This window comes from Leucoraja erinacea, chromosome 2 (assembly GCF_028641065.1).
Source record: "Leucoraja erinacea ecotype New England chromosome 2, Leri_hhj_1, whole genome shotgun sequence".
Taxonomy (NCBI): Eukaryota; Metazoa; Chordata; class Chondrichthyes; order Rajiformes; family Rajidae; genus Leucoraja; species Leucoraja erinaceus.
In genome coordinates this window covers 113,861,458-113,876,997 of record NC_073378.1, presented here as the reverse complement: position 1 = coordinate 113,876,997, position 15,540 = coordinate 113,861,458, and the positions used below count along the sequence as shown (strand labels likewise).

At 38.6% G+C, this 15,540-nt stretch overlaps 1 protein-coding gene across 10 annotated transcripts in view; it reads left to right on the top strand.

Moving 5' to 3' along the window:
* Nucleotides 1-15,540, top strand: part of kmt2ca (lysine (K)-specific methyltransferase 2Ca) — a 342,802-nt gene that overhangs the window by 265,649 nt on the left and 61,613 nt on the right. For all 10 annotated transcript variants that reach the window (XM_055664102.1, XM_055664129.1, XM_055664136.1 and 7 more), the window contains 4 exons: nt 1,920-2,061; nt 5,667-5,881; nt 13,503-13,576; nt 15,044-15,226. In XM_055664102.1, coding sequence (XP_055520077.1) covers nt 1,920-2,061; nt 5,667-5,881; nt 13,503-13,576; nt 15,044-15,226 — 614 coding nt within the window. The remainder of the gene's footprint in view (nt 1-1,919; nt 2,062-5,666; nt 5,882-13,502; nt 13,577-15,043; nt 15,227-15,540) is intronic.

Here is a 15,540-nt window from a genome sequence, read left to right as displayed (position 1 = left end):
ACTATTTATTTTAAGCAATTATTTGAAGCAAAAACAAATTAGATTATTAACATGTTTATTAGCTGACATATTTTAGAGTCGTACCGTTTGGAAACAGGCCCTTCAGTCCAACTTGCCCTCGCCGACGAACATGCCCTATCTACATTTATCCTATCTACCTGCGTTTGGCCCATATTCTTCTAAGCCATTCCTGCTCAAGTACATGTCCAAATGTCTTTTAAATGCATGATTGTACCTACTTCAACCACTTCCTTTGACAGCTCATTCTATTTACCCACCACCCTTTGTGTGAAATCACTAAAGGTTGTCCATTATATTGTTTGATAGACCAATAAAACATCTTTTATGTTTTCAGTGATACATTTAGCTGAGTTCATAATATTGTAAATTGTATTTGCTTTTTATAATTATTCATGGAAAATGTAACTTTTCATATAGGGTTTTTCAATTTGTGCCACGTTTAAAACATAGACATAGAAACACAGAAAGTAGGTGCAGGAGTAGGCCACTTGGCCCTTCGAGCCAGCACCGCCATTCTATTGATCATGGCTGATCATCCAGAATCAGTACCCTGTTCCTGCTTTTCTCCCCGTATCCCTTGATTCCGTTAACCCTAAGATCTAAATCTAACTCTCTCTTGAATACATCTGTTTCCATTCTACCTCACAATCTAAATCCTCACCATTAACATTGTTCATTAGTGATCTTAAAGAGAGCCACTGCAGTTCGGAAACACACTGTGGTGGGGGATTTGTGCATTTTAGATCTCGGAATTTAAGAATGGGGAAAAAATATCCTAAATATTTTGTTATGTAAATCAAAACTTTTATCAATGGAACTATCAATTTAAATTTTATATGTTTATTATAATTTTAAAAATAGAATAGAAATATTAATCTATGTTTAAAAAGAAAATAAGGAAATTCAAAGTCAATATAATCTGTACAGAATAAATGCAGAAAATTGTTGAAAACAGTTTAGGCAGCATCTGTGGAAAGAGAAAACATTTACAGTTTCAAGTCGAAGACCTTTCATCAGTATAACGGAACAATGTAGTACATTCTGGAATATTTGAAGTTTGTCAGTTTTGTCCGGGGGGGGAAGGGATAATGGGTGTAAGATGGAAAAATATCTTGCATTGTAGTTACTTGACATTATTAGTCCATTAATCCATTGGTTGTCTTGTTACTAAAATGAATTGCAACTGAGACTAATTACCCAAAAGAAAAAAACCCATTGACTTGCACATTCAAACAATGGCCAAGACTGAACAAAACAAATGCAATTTTAGCATTTTGGTCCTGATGACCTTCAACCACAGAGGTCATCAAAGTTTGCCAGTTTTCTCTTATCGTTTTGAGAAGTTCCAAAAAAACCCATCCCATCTTTTTAATCAACATATAGGAGATTTGAGTCCTTCTCTGGGAGTGGAGCCATAATCTTAGCCATCCCTTTTACAGACATTTCCATGTGACAGACAGCTGAGTCATCCATCTGTCTGATTTGGGAAGATGTCAAAGACTCGTATCAGTTTTCTAAATTCATCCAGAATTCTGCATATTTCTGCCTGAATTTTTCTGGCATTGTGAGAACACTTCAATTCAGCAGCCATCTCATTGACAAGTATAGGATTATGCTTTTCATAAATTAGCTGCCATGGCTGTCCAAAAATTGTACAGTGAATATTTTCCCAACAGAAATTAATTGAACATATCGTAAAGGGTTAAATAAATAGAATTATTTTTCAGATTGTTTGCTGCTTAACCTACATAACAACAATCAACTTCCAAAAAATGGGGAACTATTAAGACGATTTGTGACTTGGTAAAGATGTTATTCTGCGTATATGTAGATCATTAGTTGCATGACAATTACATTGATAGTTTAATGGTGACTTTTCTTTGTCTGCTCCTAAATAGGAAATGGAGGCTTTACCAGGGTTCCAGCCATGAATGGTGTGATTGGACCACAACATCAAACACCTTTAGCACCTGGAAATGGATGTTGCATCAGCACCACTTACTCTTCTATCCCTCAGGCACCGTTCACTGACAGCAACCGGTATGTATTCCACATTATTAGATTTTTCATCCAATTACTGTAAATAGATTTTAATATGCCCAAAAGGGCATGTGAATAAACCCTCCATGTTATTAGGACGAGTGCCATCTAAGAAATCGCAAAGATTATAGTTAGTACATCAGAGGGACAGTGCAGTCAAAGTGTGCAAGTAGGTACTGGAGAAAGTCATTTTACATAATCATGACTGATTATTTGCCTTAGAAACCATTTTCCTGTTAATTCTCATATCTTTTGACTCATTTAGTAACTAGAAATCTCTCATTTGAACGCTATTAATGATTGAATCTCCACGACTATCAAGCACAGAATTCGCCATCCTTCGAGTGGCAAATTTCTCCTTATTTATTTTTAAATGATCCATTCCTTATTTTGTAACTCTGAATTCTACGTTCCTCAGTTGGGGAAAACCTCCTCCCTGCCTCTGTCCTGTGCTTTTTTCAGAATTGTGTCTGTTTCAGCAGGATAATTTCTCATTATTCTAAACACTGCAGATAATTGAGGCGTTATCAGTTCAATCTCTCTCCATATGAGGAAACCGCCATATAAATAAATAGATGAATTATGAGCCGGTACAGGTCACTCAGCCTCTGAAGCATACTCTGCCATTTGGTAAAATTATGGCTGATCTGATTATAACCAGATATTTCTGCCTATCATAGCAAACTTTCATCTTGCTTATCAAGTATCTACCTCTGTCTTAAAAATATATTCACTGCCCTGTGACGAAGAGAGTTGCACCTGTAACATTCTCTCTCTTTTCCCTTTATCCATAGCTGTTACCTGAACTGACTGAATTTTTCCAGCAGTCTCTTTTATTTCAGGTTTCCAGCATCTGCTGTGTTCTTCATCTTACAGTTCAACACTTTTTTCTATTTTTCTGCTCATGTTGATCTTCCTCCACTTATATTCCTCCAACATCAACTATTGTTCAGCCATAGCTTATAAACATTAATTTCCCTCTCTTAGAGAGCATCAACGGAATTTGTGTTACCAGAATAACCTTTGTTTTAGTTGTATCACAAACATCCCTCTATTTTCTTAAGTTCTCTCAATCTCTATAATGAATATGCTTGCAGCCTCACTTTTTTACTTTACATGGTCATCAATATGAAGCATTCAAGATGCTATCTCTATCCACAGATGCTGTTGGCCTGCTCAGCATTTTCTGCTTTTACTTTCTCTTCTAGCATTGAACTAATGACATTCTTGGATATACTGCACTATCTTATTAATATAGATTTTAAGCAGCTGACAGTCCAAATGCTAATTTTACAAATCCCAATTCTTGCTATTGTGCTAATCTGAAAAAAATCAATGAATTCCAATTGTTTAATGTCTGTTAACTGTCCTCATTTCTGGCTGATATGTTATGCCCAATGTCATAGCCTAGGGATAATGTATTTCTAATGGATAATCATAGAATTTAGGACCCTGCTCTGTCTTTCAGTTAGAACATGCGTAATTCTTATCTCACCTTCACATCATACCCACTCTGGGATTTTTTTACCCTCTTGCTGATCCACGGTTTTCTACCCCTACCTTAATAATCTGCTTCCATCATCTTTTAAAGAAAAAGTTCCAAAGCTACTCAATCCTCTGGGAGAAAAGCAATCCGTTTCTCTCTTAAATGGGTGACCCCATATTAATTCCTTAGTTGTAGAATCTCCCAAAAGAAGAAGTATCCTCTCCATATCCACTTGATTGTCCAATTGTTTCTCAAAAGGACACAATGTGCTGGTGTAACTCAGCGGGACAGGCATCATCTTTGGAGAACATGCATTGGTGATGTTTTGGGTTGAGACCCTTCTTCAGACTCTGATTCAGTAGGGTCTTGACCCGTAACATCAACTATCCATGTTCTCCAGTGATACTGCCTAACCTGCCGATTACTCCAGCACATTGTGTCCTTTTGTGTATTAACCAGCATCTGCAGTTCTTTGTTCTACATTCCGTATTTTTTTTCTTCTCCATAAAATAATTGATTAATCAAAAGTATCCTAATAACAGTTTCTTGGTTACTGCCATTTTAGCCAGCTTTTTATTTGGCTTCTATTTTATTTCCAGAATATAAATCCGCAGTTGCTGTGATGGAATTTGACCTCTCCTAATCAGTTGTCCAAGCCCATGTCCATACTTTATCGATTATGCTCCTGTGCTATTTATAATTACTCTTCCCTGAGGGCTTCTTCCTGTTATATAAATTATAACGCTTTCTTTATGCAGTGCTCGATCTAAAATAATCCATTCCCTAGGATCCTTAAACCTCTGTTAGTAAAGTATTCTAAATTAATTTAATCAACATATCCTGCGTATTTTCATGTGTGGATTTTCTAGTCTATGATATCTCCAGTAAATGCAGCCATATTTTAAAAGACCTTTTAATTTTTTGATCTTGTTTCCACCTTCCCACTTAATTTCCAACAGGAGGACGTAATCTGCACCCAACAATTATTTAACTGAACCCAAAATGCATTTTGATTTTCTAATACAAGATCTTTTCTTTGCATCCCACTATTTGTTAGTCATGCTAAACCTTTTCATTTTGTGAATATCTTCACATGTACAACCATCCCAGAATAATTAGTTTCCAACGTTGGTCAGTCTACACCCAAGTCTCCAAAATGATTTAGATAAACTCTTTTACTTCTATTCATGCAAATTCATCTTGATTGCATACTGTTTGTTCTGTGATATATAATGGCAATATTTTTTTGGCTTTTCCCTGTTATAATCTTGATCAGTAATGCCTAGTAATCTGAACCCTTTATCCCTTCCTGACTGTTTATTTTTACCTAAATTATTCTGCTGGGTGGTCCTTTAAACGTATCACATATCTCCTAAACAATGTTCTGATTTTCTTCTCCCCACTCGCCTTTAGCAGCTTCATTAGATTAATCGTGTATACGCCACCTTAGTTATTCAGTGCAGGTCACGGCTTTTACTTTGTTTAAGTGGGGTACTTCTCTTCGAACAACTTGCCTTTGCATCAGACCTGGTGCTCAATGAATCAAAACCCTTGTATCCAATACCACTCTTTCTTCCAGAAACATAATGTTCAAAGCATTTTGCACGTCTGATTTTTGAGTGTGGCTTGCGTAAGAAATGGATGATTTATTATCAATTTGGATCTGGGTTCATCAAATCCCTGTTTCTACCTACGTTATTGGAATAGGATATATCTACCTTTGTTATTGGAAGGAATCCACAAACCCCAATAAGCCCACACTGTATCTGCATAAGTAATCCAGTTTGTCCCATTCTCCAGCTCTTTCCCTATAACTCTTGTTATTTTCTTTCTCCAATCTATTGAAATCTACAATTCAGACAGTGAATTCCTAATCAGGAATGTTTTTGTTGTTCTTAGACCTGATTCTTAAATTAATTATCTTAAAAATGCGGGGTGTAGATACTGTTAAATGTTGTTTAGAAAGGCAAATGTGAAAGAAACAAGCTTTCTAATTTACTTTATTTCATTAGAGATGGCAGATAACTTATTTTATTATGTATTCTACTGTATATTTGTAGTTAATAGGGTGATTTAGGTCATTATTTAAACTCGTGTTTGAACTGGATCTATTTAATAGAGACAAGAACCATACTTTTAGTCAAGTTGTTGGTGACGGACCCAGCCCATGGGTACCCTCTGCTCCTGCTGTGGAAGTGGAAGGAGACACGCTAAACTATACACAGCGGAGTACTCTGAAATGGGAGAAGGAAGAAGCCCTGGGAGAAATGGCAACAGTTGCCCCAGTTCTGTACACAAACACAAACTTCCCAAACCTGAAAGAAGATTTTCCAGGTAATGCCAACCAACACATCATATTTCTAGAAATAATCAATAAACTGCAGCAGCTGGAAACCTGAAATAAAAACAGAAAATACTGCAAACACTCAACAGGAGAGGCAGCATCAGTGGAAAGATAAACCATTAATGTCTTGGGCCGATAAATTGTTCTGACAACCGGTCTTAAACCTTAATGCTTTGGGCTGATAAATTGTTCTGACAAATGGTCTTTAGCTAGTCTTACCTCTTTTTCTCTCCGCTGATTTCTCTCCGTGTTTCTAGTATTTTATGTTTCTGAAAATATTGAATTCTCGTGTATGAAATACACTAAGCATTTTTCAAAGTTATAAACTTCCCCCAATTATGGATAGTATGATGTTATTTAAATCATGATGACTTAATTTGTTTTCAAATATTTTAGCAAAGTGTTTTTCAGGCACTCTTGCCTCCAAGTTTAAAATAACTTATATTTGCAGAAAACCTTTTACCAAATATTTCTGCTTGACATTTTATGGCAGTAGCAGTATAAAATTTTAGATAATGTTGGAAAATATTTACTTCATACTTTGTAACTAACTACTATTTTACTTATTAAAAAGCTCTTAATTTAAGCTGAATGCTAAAAGGGAAATTTGTAATTGTAGTTTAGAAAGGCTAAAAGTAACTAGGTGTGTTGGTATCATAAAAAACACATCTAATTAGTAGGAAAAGTCCCTTATTGCCGACTTGATTTTGAGGATGAATATTTTTGGGCTGGAAGATATGTTTCAGCATTTGCATGATCCCTGTGGCAGCAATTATCCTTCCTAGCCCTGAGGGAAAAGTTGAGGTGATGATCTCACTACTGCGTCCATCCTGTAAAGCAGAGCTGCTTACCATTGATGGCTAGATTTCGACTGTTGGATTCTGAGGCCCACTTCCACTGGTCTTTTCGCAGGACTTTAGAAATGTAATTGATAATGAGAGGTATTTAAACACACCTGTAATACATTTAATTTTTTTTTTTAATGTTAATTATATTATATTAACTTTAAAAATACATTTCCTACGATCAAAAGACATCGGAGCAGAATTAGGCCATTCTGCCCATTGAGACTGTTCTGCCATTCGATCATTGCTGATCGAATTCAGCCTCAACCCAATTCTCCTGCCTTCTCTCTATAACGTTTGGCGCCCTTACTAGATTAAAATATCTAACTAATAAAAAAAACAATGAGAACATTAATGTTAATTAAAGCAAAGAAAAAAGAAACAAGCCGCTTAACTTTTCCACCCAGGTCAGCAACTGGAATCCATTATTCACATGAGTCGAGCTAGATATGCCGGCCTTGTCTTATGTAAAATTGAGGGGCCAGCCACATTCAACCCTTTAGTTCTGCACAGCTGAGCTCAGCCCCTCGATTCAGTAGATAGAATCTTTTTCCTCTGAAAAAGGTATTAAAAACAAGAAGATATAGAATAAAGGCGAAAGGAAGGAAATTTAAGGGGATTTGAAGTGTTCGAAAACAGAATGTTGAAATGTTGAATTTGCTGTCAAAGTGGTGGAATTAGTTAAAATTATGACTGTTAAGATAAATTCGGACAGGCACTTGAATGTGCAAGACACTATAGAAGAATATTGATCTAATAGAATCATAAAAACATAGAAAATAGGTGCAGGAGGAGGCCATTTGGCCCTTCGAGCCAGCACCGCCATTCATTCTGATCATGGCTGATCGTCCCCTATCAATAACCCATGTCTGCCTTCTCCCCATACCCCTTGACTCCACTAGCCCCTAGAGCTCTATCTAACTCTCTTAAATCCTCCAGTGACTTGGCCTCCACTACCCTCTGTGGCAGGGAATTCCATAAATTCACAACTCTCTGGGTGAAAAAGTTTTTTCTCACCTCAGTCTTAAATGACCTCCCTTTATTCTAAGACTGGTTCTGGTTCTGGACTCGCCCCACATTGGGAACATTTTTCCTGCATGTCCAGTCCTTTTATAATTTTATATGTTTCTATAAGATTCCCCCTCATCCTTCTAAACTCCAGTGAATACAAGCCTAGTCTTTTCAATCTTTCCTCATATGACAGTCCTGCCATCCCAGGGATCAATCTCGTGAACCTACTCTGCACTGCCTCAATCACAAGGATGTCCTTCCTCAAATTAGGAGACCAAAACTGTACACAATACTCCTGATGTGCTCTCACCAGAGCCCTATACAACTGCAGAAGAACCTCTTTACACCTATACTGAAATCCTCTTGTTATGAAGGCCAACATTCCATTAGCTTTCTTCACTGCCTGCTGTATCTATAAGCCAACTTTCAGTGACCGGTGTACAAGGACACCCAGATCTTGTTGCACCTCCCCCTTACCTAACCTGACCCCATTGAGATAATTATCTGCCCCTTTGTTTTTGCCACCAAAGTGGATAACCTCACATTTATCTATATTATCTATATGTCCTGTCGTATAATGTGAGTGAAAGGGTTTAGTGTAGATGAGAAAAAGGCTCGGCCAGGACATCGTTGACCTATGTGCCTGTTTCTCTGCTATATTACTTGATTTACGATCTATTTGCCCATCAACTCCCCCCCAATTTACCTTCTTCCCTCCCTCCTATACTTGCAGCAATATGCATTGCCCAGTTAACCTACCAGCACATGTAAGGGATGTGGGAGGAAACCAGGCACCAGGGAGAAACCAATGAGGTAACAGGGAGAGCATTCAAGCTCCATTCAGTACCAAGGATCAGGATCGAGTCTAGGTGCTTTGTGGCAGCAACATTAACAGTTGTGTCTTGTTGAAGATTGATTATTGGCAGTCAATCTTATTTTAATCCCATAAATTTGGAAGGTTAGGCCACATCTGCAGACAGGGAAACAGAGTTAATGCTTCTAATTATTTATGCAATCGAATCACATTCATGACACTGATGAAGGACATTTGGCTCAAAGAGTCCATGCAGGGCAAAAAGGAACCCAAAAGCTTAATCCATTAGCTCCGTAGATCATAGCGCTTCAAATACGCATCCAAGTACATCTTAAAGGGTGTTGAGGGTTTCTGCCTCTAAAGCCCTTTCATTTGGGAACTTCCAAACCACATTACTCTCTGTGAAAAATATTATTTTTCATCCTCCCTTTGATCTTCGCAACAATCTACATCCCAGTCTTCTATTCCTTTTTAAAGAAACACTGATTCATCCTATTTAAGCTGTATTGACATCTCATCATTTTATGCCCTCAATTAAATCTTCTCCTAGCCTCCTTTACTCAAAGGAAAAGACTCTAGTGTAGCCATTCTTTTGGCTGCAGTTTTCCAGTCCCGACAACATCTACACAAATGTCCTCTGAACACTTTTCTGTTCATCAGGACTTCAGAGTTCTGATAAAAGATCATTGACGTGAAGCATTAATGCTGCTTCTCTCTCCACAGGTGCTGTCGAACCTGCTGAATATTTCTAGTATTTTCTGTTTTTATTACAGATTGCAGCTTCATACATTTGCATTTCATCCAAATTTATTGTGCTAAGAGTGTAGGAATCTTGCTCTTATTGTTGACTCTTACTTAGCCAGTTCTTGCAGCAATCTTCTCAGTTTTAGAGTTGCGCTCACTCGGCAGCAACGCTGACGTTATAATCAAACCCGCCGACAAGGGAGGTGCCGTGATAGTCTGGCGCGCTGACCTCAACCGGGCTGAGGCCAGGCGACAACTCTCAGACACCTCCTCCTACATATCCTTGGACTATGATCCCACAGATGAGCACCAGGCCTTAATCTCAAACACCATTACTGATTTCATCGCTTCAGGCTGTCTGCCCTCCACAGTCTCCAACTTTCTCGTTCCCCAGCCCCGCACACCCTGTTTTTACCTTCTCTCCAAAATCCACAAACACAACTGCTGTGGCAGACCCATTGTTTCTGCCTGCTCCTGTCCCATGGAAATTATTTCCACGACTCCATCCTACCCCCCCCTCCCCCCCCCGGTCCAATCTCTCCTGACCCACAGTGCCCTCCATAATGTTTGGGACAAAGACCCATCATTTATTTATTTGCCTCTGTGCTCCACAATTTGAGATTTGTAATAGAAAAAAATCACATGTGGTTAAAGTGCACATTGTCAGATTTTATTAAAGGGTATTTTTATACATTTTGGTTTCACCATGTAGAAATGACAGCTGTGTTTATACATAGACCCTCCTATTTCATGGCAGCATAATGTTTGGGACACGTGGCTTCACAGGTGTTTGTAATTGTGCCGGTGTGTTTAAATGGCTCTTTAATGCAGGTATAAAAGAACTTGCAGCACATAAGCTTTCCTCCAGTCTTTCCATCACCTTTGGAAACTTTTATTGCTGTTTATCAACATGAGGACTAAAAGTTGTGCCAATGAAAATCAAGTAAGCCATTATGAGTCTGAGAAACAAGAATAAAACTGTTAGAGACATCAGCCAAACCTTGGGCTTACCAAAACCAACTGTTTGGAACATCTTTAAGAAAAAAGAGAGCACTGGTGATTTTACTCATTGCAAAGGGACTGGCAGTCCAAGGAAGATCTCCACAGCTGATGACAGAAGAATTCTTTCTATAGTAAAGAGAAATCCCCAAACACCTGTCCGACAGATCAGAAACACTCTTCAGGTGTGGATTTGTCAATGTCCGCAGAAGACTTCTTGAATAGAAATACAGGGGCTACACTGCAAGGTGCAAACCACTGGTTAGCCGCAAAAATAGGATGGCCACGACGAACTTTAAAGAGCAACCACAGTTCTGGAAAAAGGTCTTGTGGACAGATGAGATGAAGATTAACTTATATCAGACTGATGGCAAGAGCAAAGTTTGGAGGAGAGAAGGAACTGCCCAAGATACAAAGCATACCACCCCATCTGTGAAATACGGTGGTGGGGGTGTTATGGCCTGGGCATATATGGCTGCTGAAGGTATTGGCTCACCTATCTTCATTGATGATACAACTGCTGGTAGTAGCATAATGAATTGTGAAGTGTGTCGACACATCCTATCTGCTCAAATTCAAACAAATGCATCAAAACTCATTTGCCGGAGGTTCATTCTACAGCAAGACAGTGATCCCAAACACAGCTAAAGCAACAAAGGAGTTTTTCAAAGCTAAAAAATGGTCAATTCTTGGGTGGCCAAGTCAATCACCCGATCTGAACCCAATTGAGTATGCCTTTTATATATTGAAAAGAAAACTGAAGGGGACTAGCGTAAGCTAAAGATGGCTGCAATACAGGCCTGGCATAGCATCACCAGAGAAGACATCCAGCAACTGGTGAAGCCCATGAATTGCAGAATTCAAGCAATCATTGCATGCAAAGGATATGCAAAGAAATACTAAACATGACTACTTTCATTTACGTGACATTGCTGTGTCCCAAACAGCATGGTGCCCTGTAATGGGGGGACTATGTATAAACACTGTTGTAATTTCTACATGGTGAAACCAAAATGTATAAAAATGACCTTTACTAATATCTGACAATCTGCACTTTAACCAGATGTGATTTTTTTTCTATTACAAATCTCAAATTGTGGAGGACAGAAGCAAATAAATAAATGATGGGTCTTTGTCCCAAACATTATGGAGGGCAATGTATGTCCAAAATACCTCACATGCCCTTCGTCTCTTTAATGATTTCCGCTTTCCGAGCCCTCACCTCCTCATCTTTACTATGGACGTTCAGTCACTCCACACCTCCATCCCCAACCAGGAAGGCCTTGAAGCCATCCGTTTCTTCCTCGACCGCAAAACCATCCAATTTCCCTCCACGAACACTCTACTCAGCCTTGAGGAGCTGGTCCTCACCCTCAACAGCTTCTCCTTTAACTTCTCCCACTTCTTCCATCCAAGGCGTAAGTATGGGCACCTGCATGGGCCCCAGCTATGCCTGCCTGTTTGTAGGGTACGTTGAACAATCCCTGTTCCAGGCGTGCACTGGCCCTATCCCCGAACTCTTATCTCCATTACATTGATGACTGCATCGGTGCGACTTCCTGCACCCATGCAGAACTCATGGACTTCATCAACTTCACCACCAATTCCCCGCCCCCCCCCCCCCCTTTCTTAATCTCACAGTCTCCAGCACAAGAAATTGACTGACGTCTATTACAAACCTACTCTCCCACGACTATCTCGACTACACTTCATCCCACCCTGCTTCCTGCAAAGACTCTATCCCCTGCCCCCAATTCCTACATCTACGCCGCATCTGCGCCCGAAATGAGGTGTTCCATACTAGAACATCCGAGATGTCCTCATTCTTTAGGGAACGGGGGTTCACCTCTCCCATCATAGATGAAACCCTCACTCGTGTCTCCTTGGTACCCCGCAGCTCCACCCTTGCTCCCCCTCCCCCTAGTCGCAACAGAGACAGAGTCCCCCTAGTCCTTACCTTCCACCCCATCAACCATCGCATACAACACATAATCCTCCGAAATTTCCGCCACCTCCAACGGAATCCCACCACTAACCACATTTTCCCATCTCCACCCTTTTCTGCCTTCCGCAGAGACAGTTCGCTCCGCAACTCCCTGGTTAACTCATCCCTTCCCACCCTCTCCCCAGGTACCTTCCCCTGCAACCGCAGAAGATGCAACACCTGTCACTATACCTCCTCCCTCATCTCTGTCCAGGGACCTCGACAGTCCCTTCAGGTTAGGCAGAGGTTCACTTGCACCTCCTCCAACCTCATCTACAGTATTCGTTGTTCAAGATGTGGTCTCTGAGACATCGGCGAAACCAAACGCAGACTGGGCTCTTCGCAGAACACCCGCGTGAACCAACCAAATCTCCCAGTTGCTGGACACTTTACTTCTCCTTTCCATTCCGACACAGACCTTTCTGTCCTCAGTCTCCTCCATTGTCAGAGTGAGGCTATATGCAAATTGGAGGAACAGCATCTCATATTTTGCTTGGGCAGATTACAGTCCATTGGTATGAATATTAATTTTTCTCACTTCAGGTAGCCTCGGCATTGCTTTTCTCTCGATCCCTCCCCCACCCAATTCGCACTAGCTTCTGATTTACACCCTACAAACAGCTTACAGTGGCCTGTTTCCTTTATCATTGGTACTTTTTTTTGTATCTTTCATTCATTGTTCTTTATCTCTCCACATCATCGCCTATATCTCTCGTTTCCCTTATCCCTAACCAGTCTGAAGAAGGGTCTCAACCCGAAACGTCACCCATTCCTTCACTCCAGAGAAGCTGCCTGTCCCGCTGAGTTACTCCAGCTTTTTGTGTCTATTCTCAGTTTTATATTTCAGTTCCAAGTAAATTTATTTTTCAGTTTTATTAAGACATGCTGGAAAATGAAGCAGATGATCTACAATGTTTGCAGAAAACCACCTCCAAAATCATTCTGATAAGCATCCTAATATACCAAATTAGATTGCAGAACTTAATTTATGCAGGTGATCCAAGGTGAGATTTGGCAGATGTTGAATTATCAATTGCGAATCTTAAGTGTGATTTAAATATCCCTGCATCCAGATTAAGTAATTGCAAGGTTCCATTACACTGGAACTCTTAGCTTTTTGTTGGTATGTACACTATGCCAATTATAATTCAGAAATCAACATTGCTTACCAAGTATTTGCAGACCCTAATCTGGACAACATCTGTTTTTTTCAGATTGGTCTACCAGAGTTAAACAAATCGCTAAACTGTGGAGGAAAGCAAGCTCCCAAGAGAGAGGACCTTATGTGGTAGGCATTATTTATTATACGCTTTACTGAATATTATGATTATGCGAGGAAGTAAACCTGCTGATTTGTTTGATTTACGATAAGATATGATACAATACGATAGAACTTTATTCATCCCCGGAGGGAATTCACTATTTAATTGATGATACTAGTTTCTATCAGTGCATTACTGTTTGGGACTTAGACTTTTACATTTCCCAGATGATATCATGGTGTAAAGTTGAAAGAGGTTGAGTTGTTTTAATGTTTACTATATTATGCCAAAACCTTTAATTCCTTTATGTTTTTTAATTGTAAGCTCTTGCAGTGCAAGGCAGACAGATTTTGAGTATTTTACAGGTGAACATTATGAGAACAGGAGTTTTGAGAGAAAATTTGCAAGTAATGGGGTTTATAAGAGTTTTAAATATTGTGACCCTAGTTTGAACAAATTTATATTTTATTTTTCATGTAAAAGTAAAGCATTGAGAAGAGATTTACAGGTAAATTTCAATTATGGTCTCAATTTTAGGGCAAGTTATGGAAATTGAGAATGCTTTAGTAAGTTGTTGGGCATGAGCCATTATTTGCTGCATATCCCTCATTACATTCACAATATTAAAATGATCTTAAGCACTCAGGAAATAAAGTTACTTTAAAGAAGTGCAAAAAAAACTCACTTTCTCAGTAGCGTAAATTGGTATTCTTTGCCATGTGTTGTGAATAACTCTTTTCTAATTTTTCTCCTTTTCCCAAATGAATTATCAGAACGCTTCATAAAATTAGTTTTAATTTTCTTTGTTGTCTTCTGAAGATTATGTAAAAAATAGCCCGATGCCTGTCAGCTCCCATTTCTCTACTCTATGCAAAGTTATGTCATGCTTTGTGAGACCAAAACTAATTCTGTGTTCAACAAACGAAGCTCAAAATTCTTAGTGATCATAGTTCTCCGCAGCTTAAAGCTTCCATATTATCAGAGAGAGGCAATTGGATATTGAACTAAAAATGTGCTGGCTCTCAGTATTTCATTCCTTTATACATATTTGAATTGGATAAATAATAATTAGTAACTGCTGGTCATTCATTAGAAATGAAAATAAGTTTATGATTATGCTCCTACCTGTTTTTTTTTTTAAAAACAAAGCATTCCCAACCATCCACTATTTCGCAAAACATTTTTTTTGTTGCATAATTTGGAAATTTAGGTGGATCCTAGTCAGATTTTTTAAAATAATTGTGCTCACTCTTTAAATATGTTTTCTGTTCTCACCTTTGTTTCTGGTTAAAAAAAAATCCAAGTCCTGATAACCCTCAACATACATATAAAAATAGATTTTCTGAATTATATGCTGGCTTGTGATTCTGGAAGTTTAAGGTTTTTAAACAATAGTTCCATTTTGCAGCCCTAAAATTAACTCCTTGTAATGGTAAATTGGGAAATTAATTTTCATTTGCAAATTGAAACATAATTGTAATACATTTGTGCAGCAAAAAGCAAGAGACAATCGGGCAGCATTACGTATAAACAAGGTTCAAATGACGAGCGAATCTTTGAGAAGACAACAACAGGAATGCATTGACTCTGTATCTCGCCCTGATGTTGACCTGCCATTTAAGGATCAAATTAAGCAAAAGGAATCAGAGCATGAGCAAGAATGGAAATTTAGACAGGTAATCATATTCTTGTTAATTCACAATTATTATGTCAGACTCAATTTTGTTTTGTATCTTGTTAACAATCTATAAACTATGGCTAAATTATGCACTGAATTTCAATGCATATGGTGAACGTTTTCATTTTAAGACGCTTATTAACCTAGTTTATGTGGGTCTGGGTTGGCAGTAATTAATTAAAAATTAAAGTTGCAGATTCTTGAGTTTGTTCCCATATCAAGTTTCATCCAGCCATTGAGATGAACCACAAAATGTTATGGGAGTATGTTAGGGGATGTTGACCAAGATAGTTTATATCTTGTGGTCAGCCA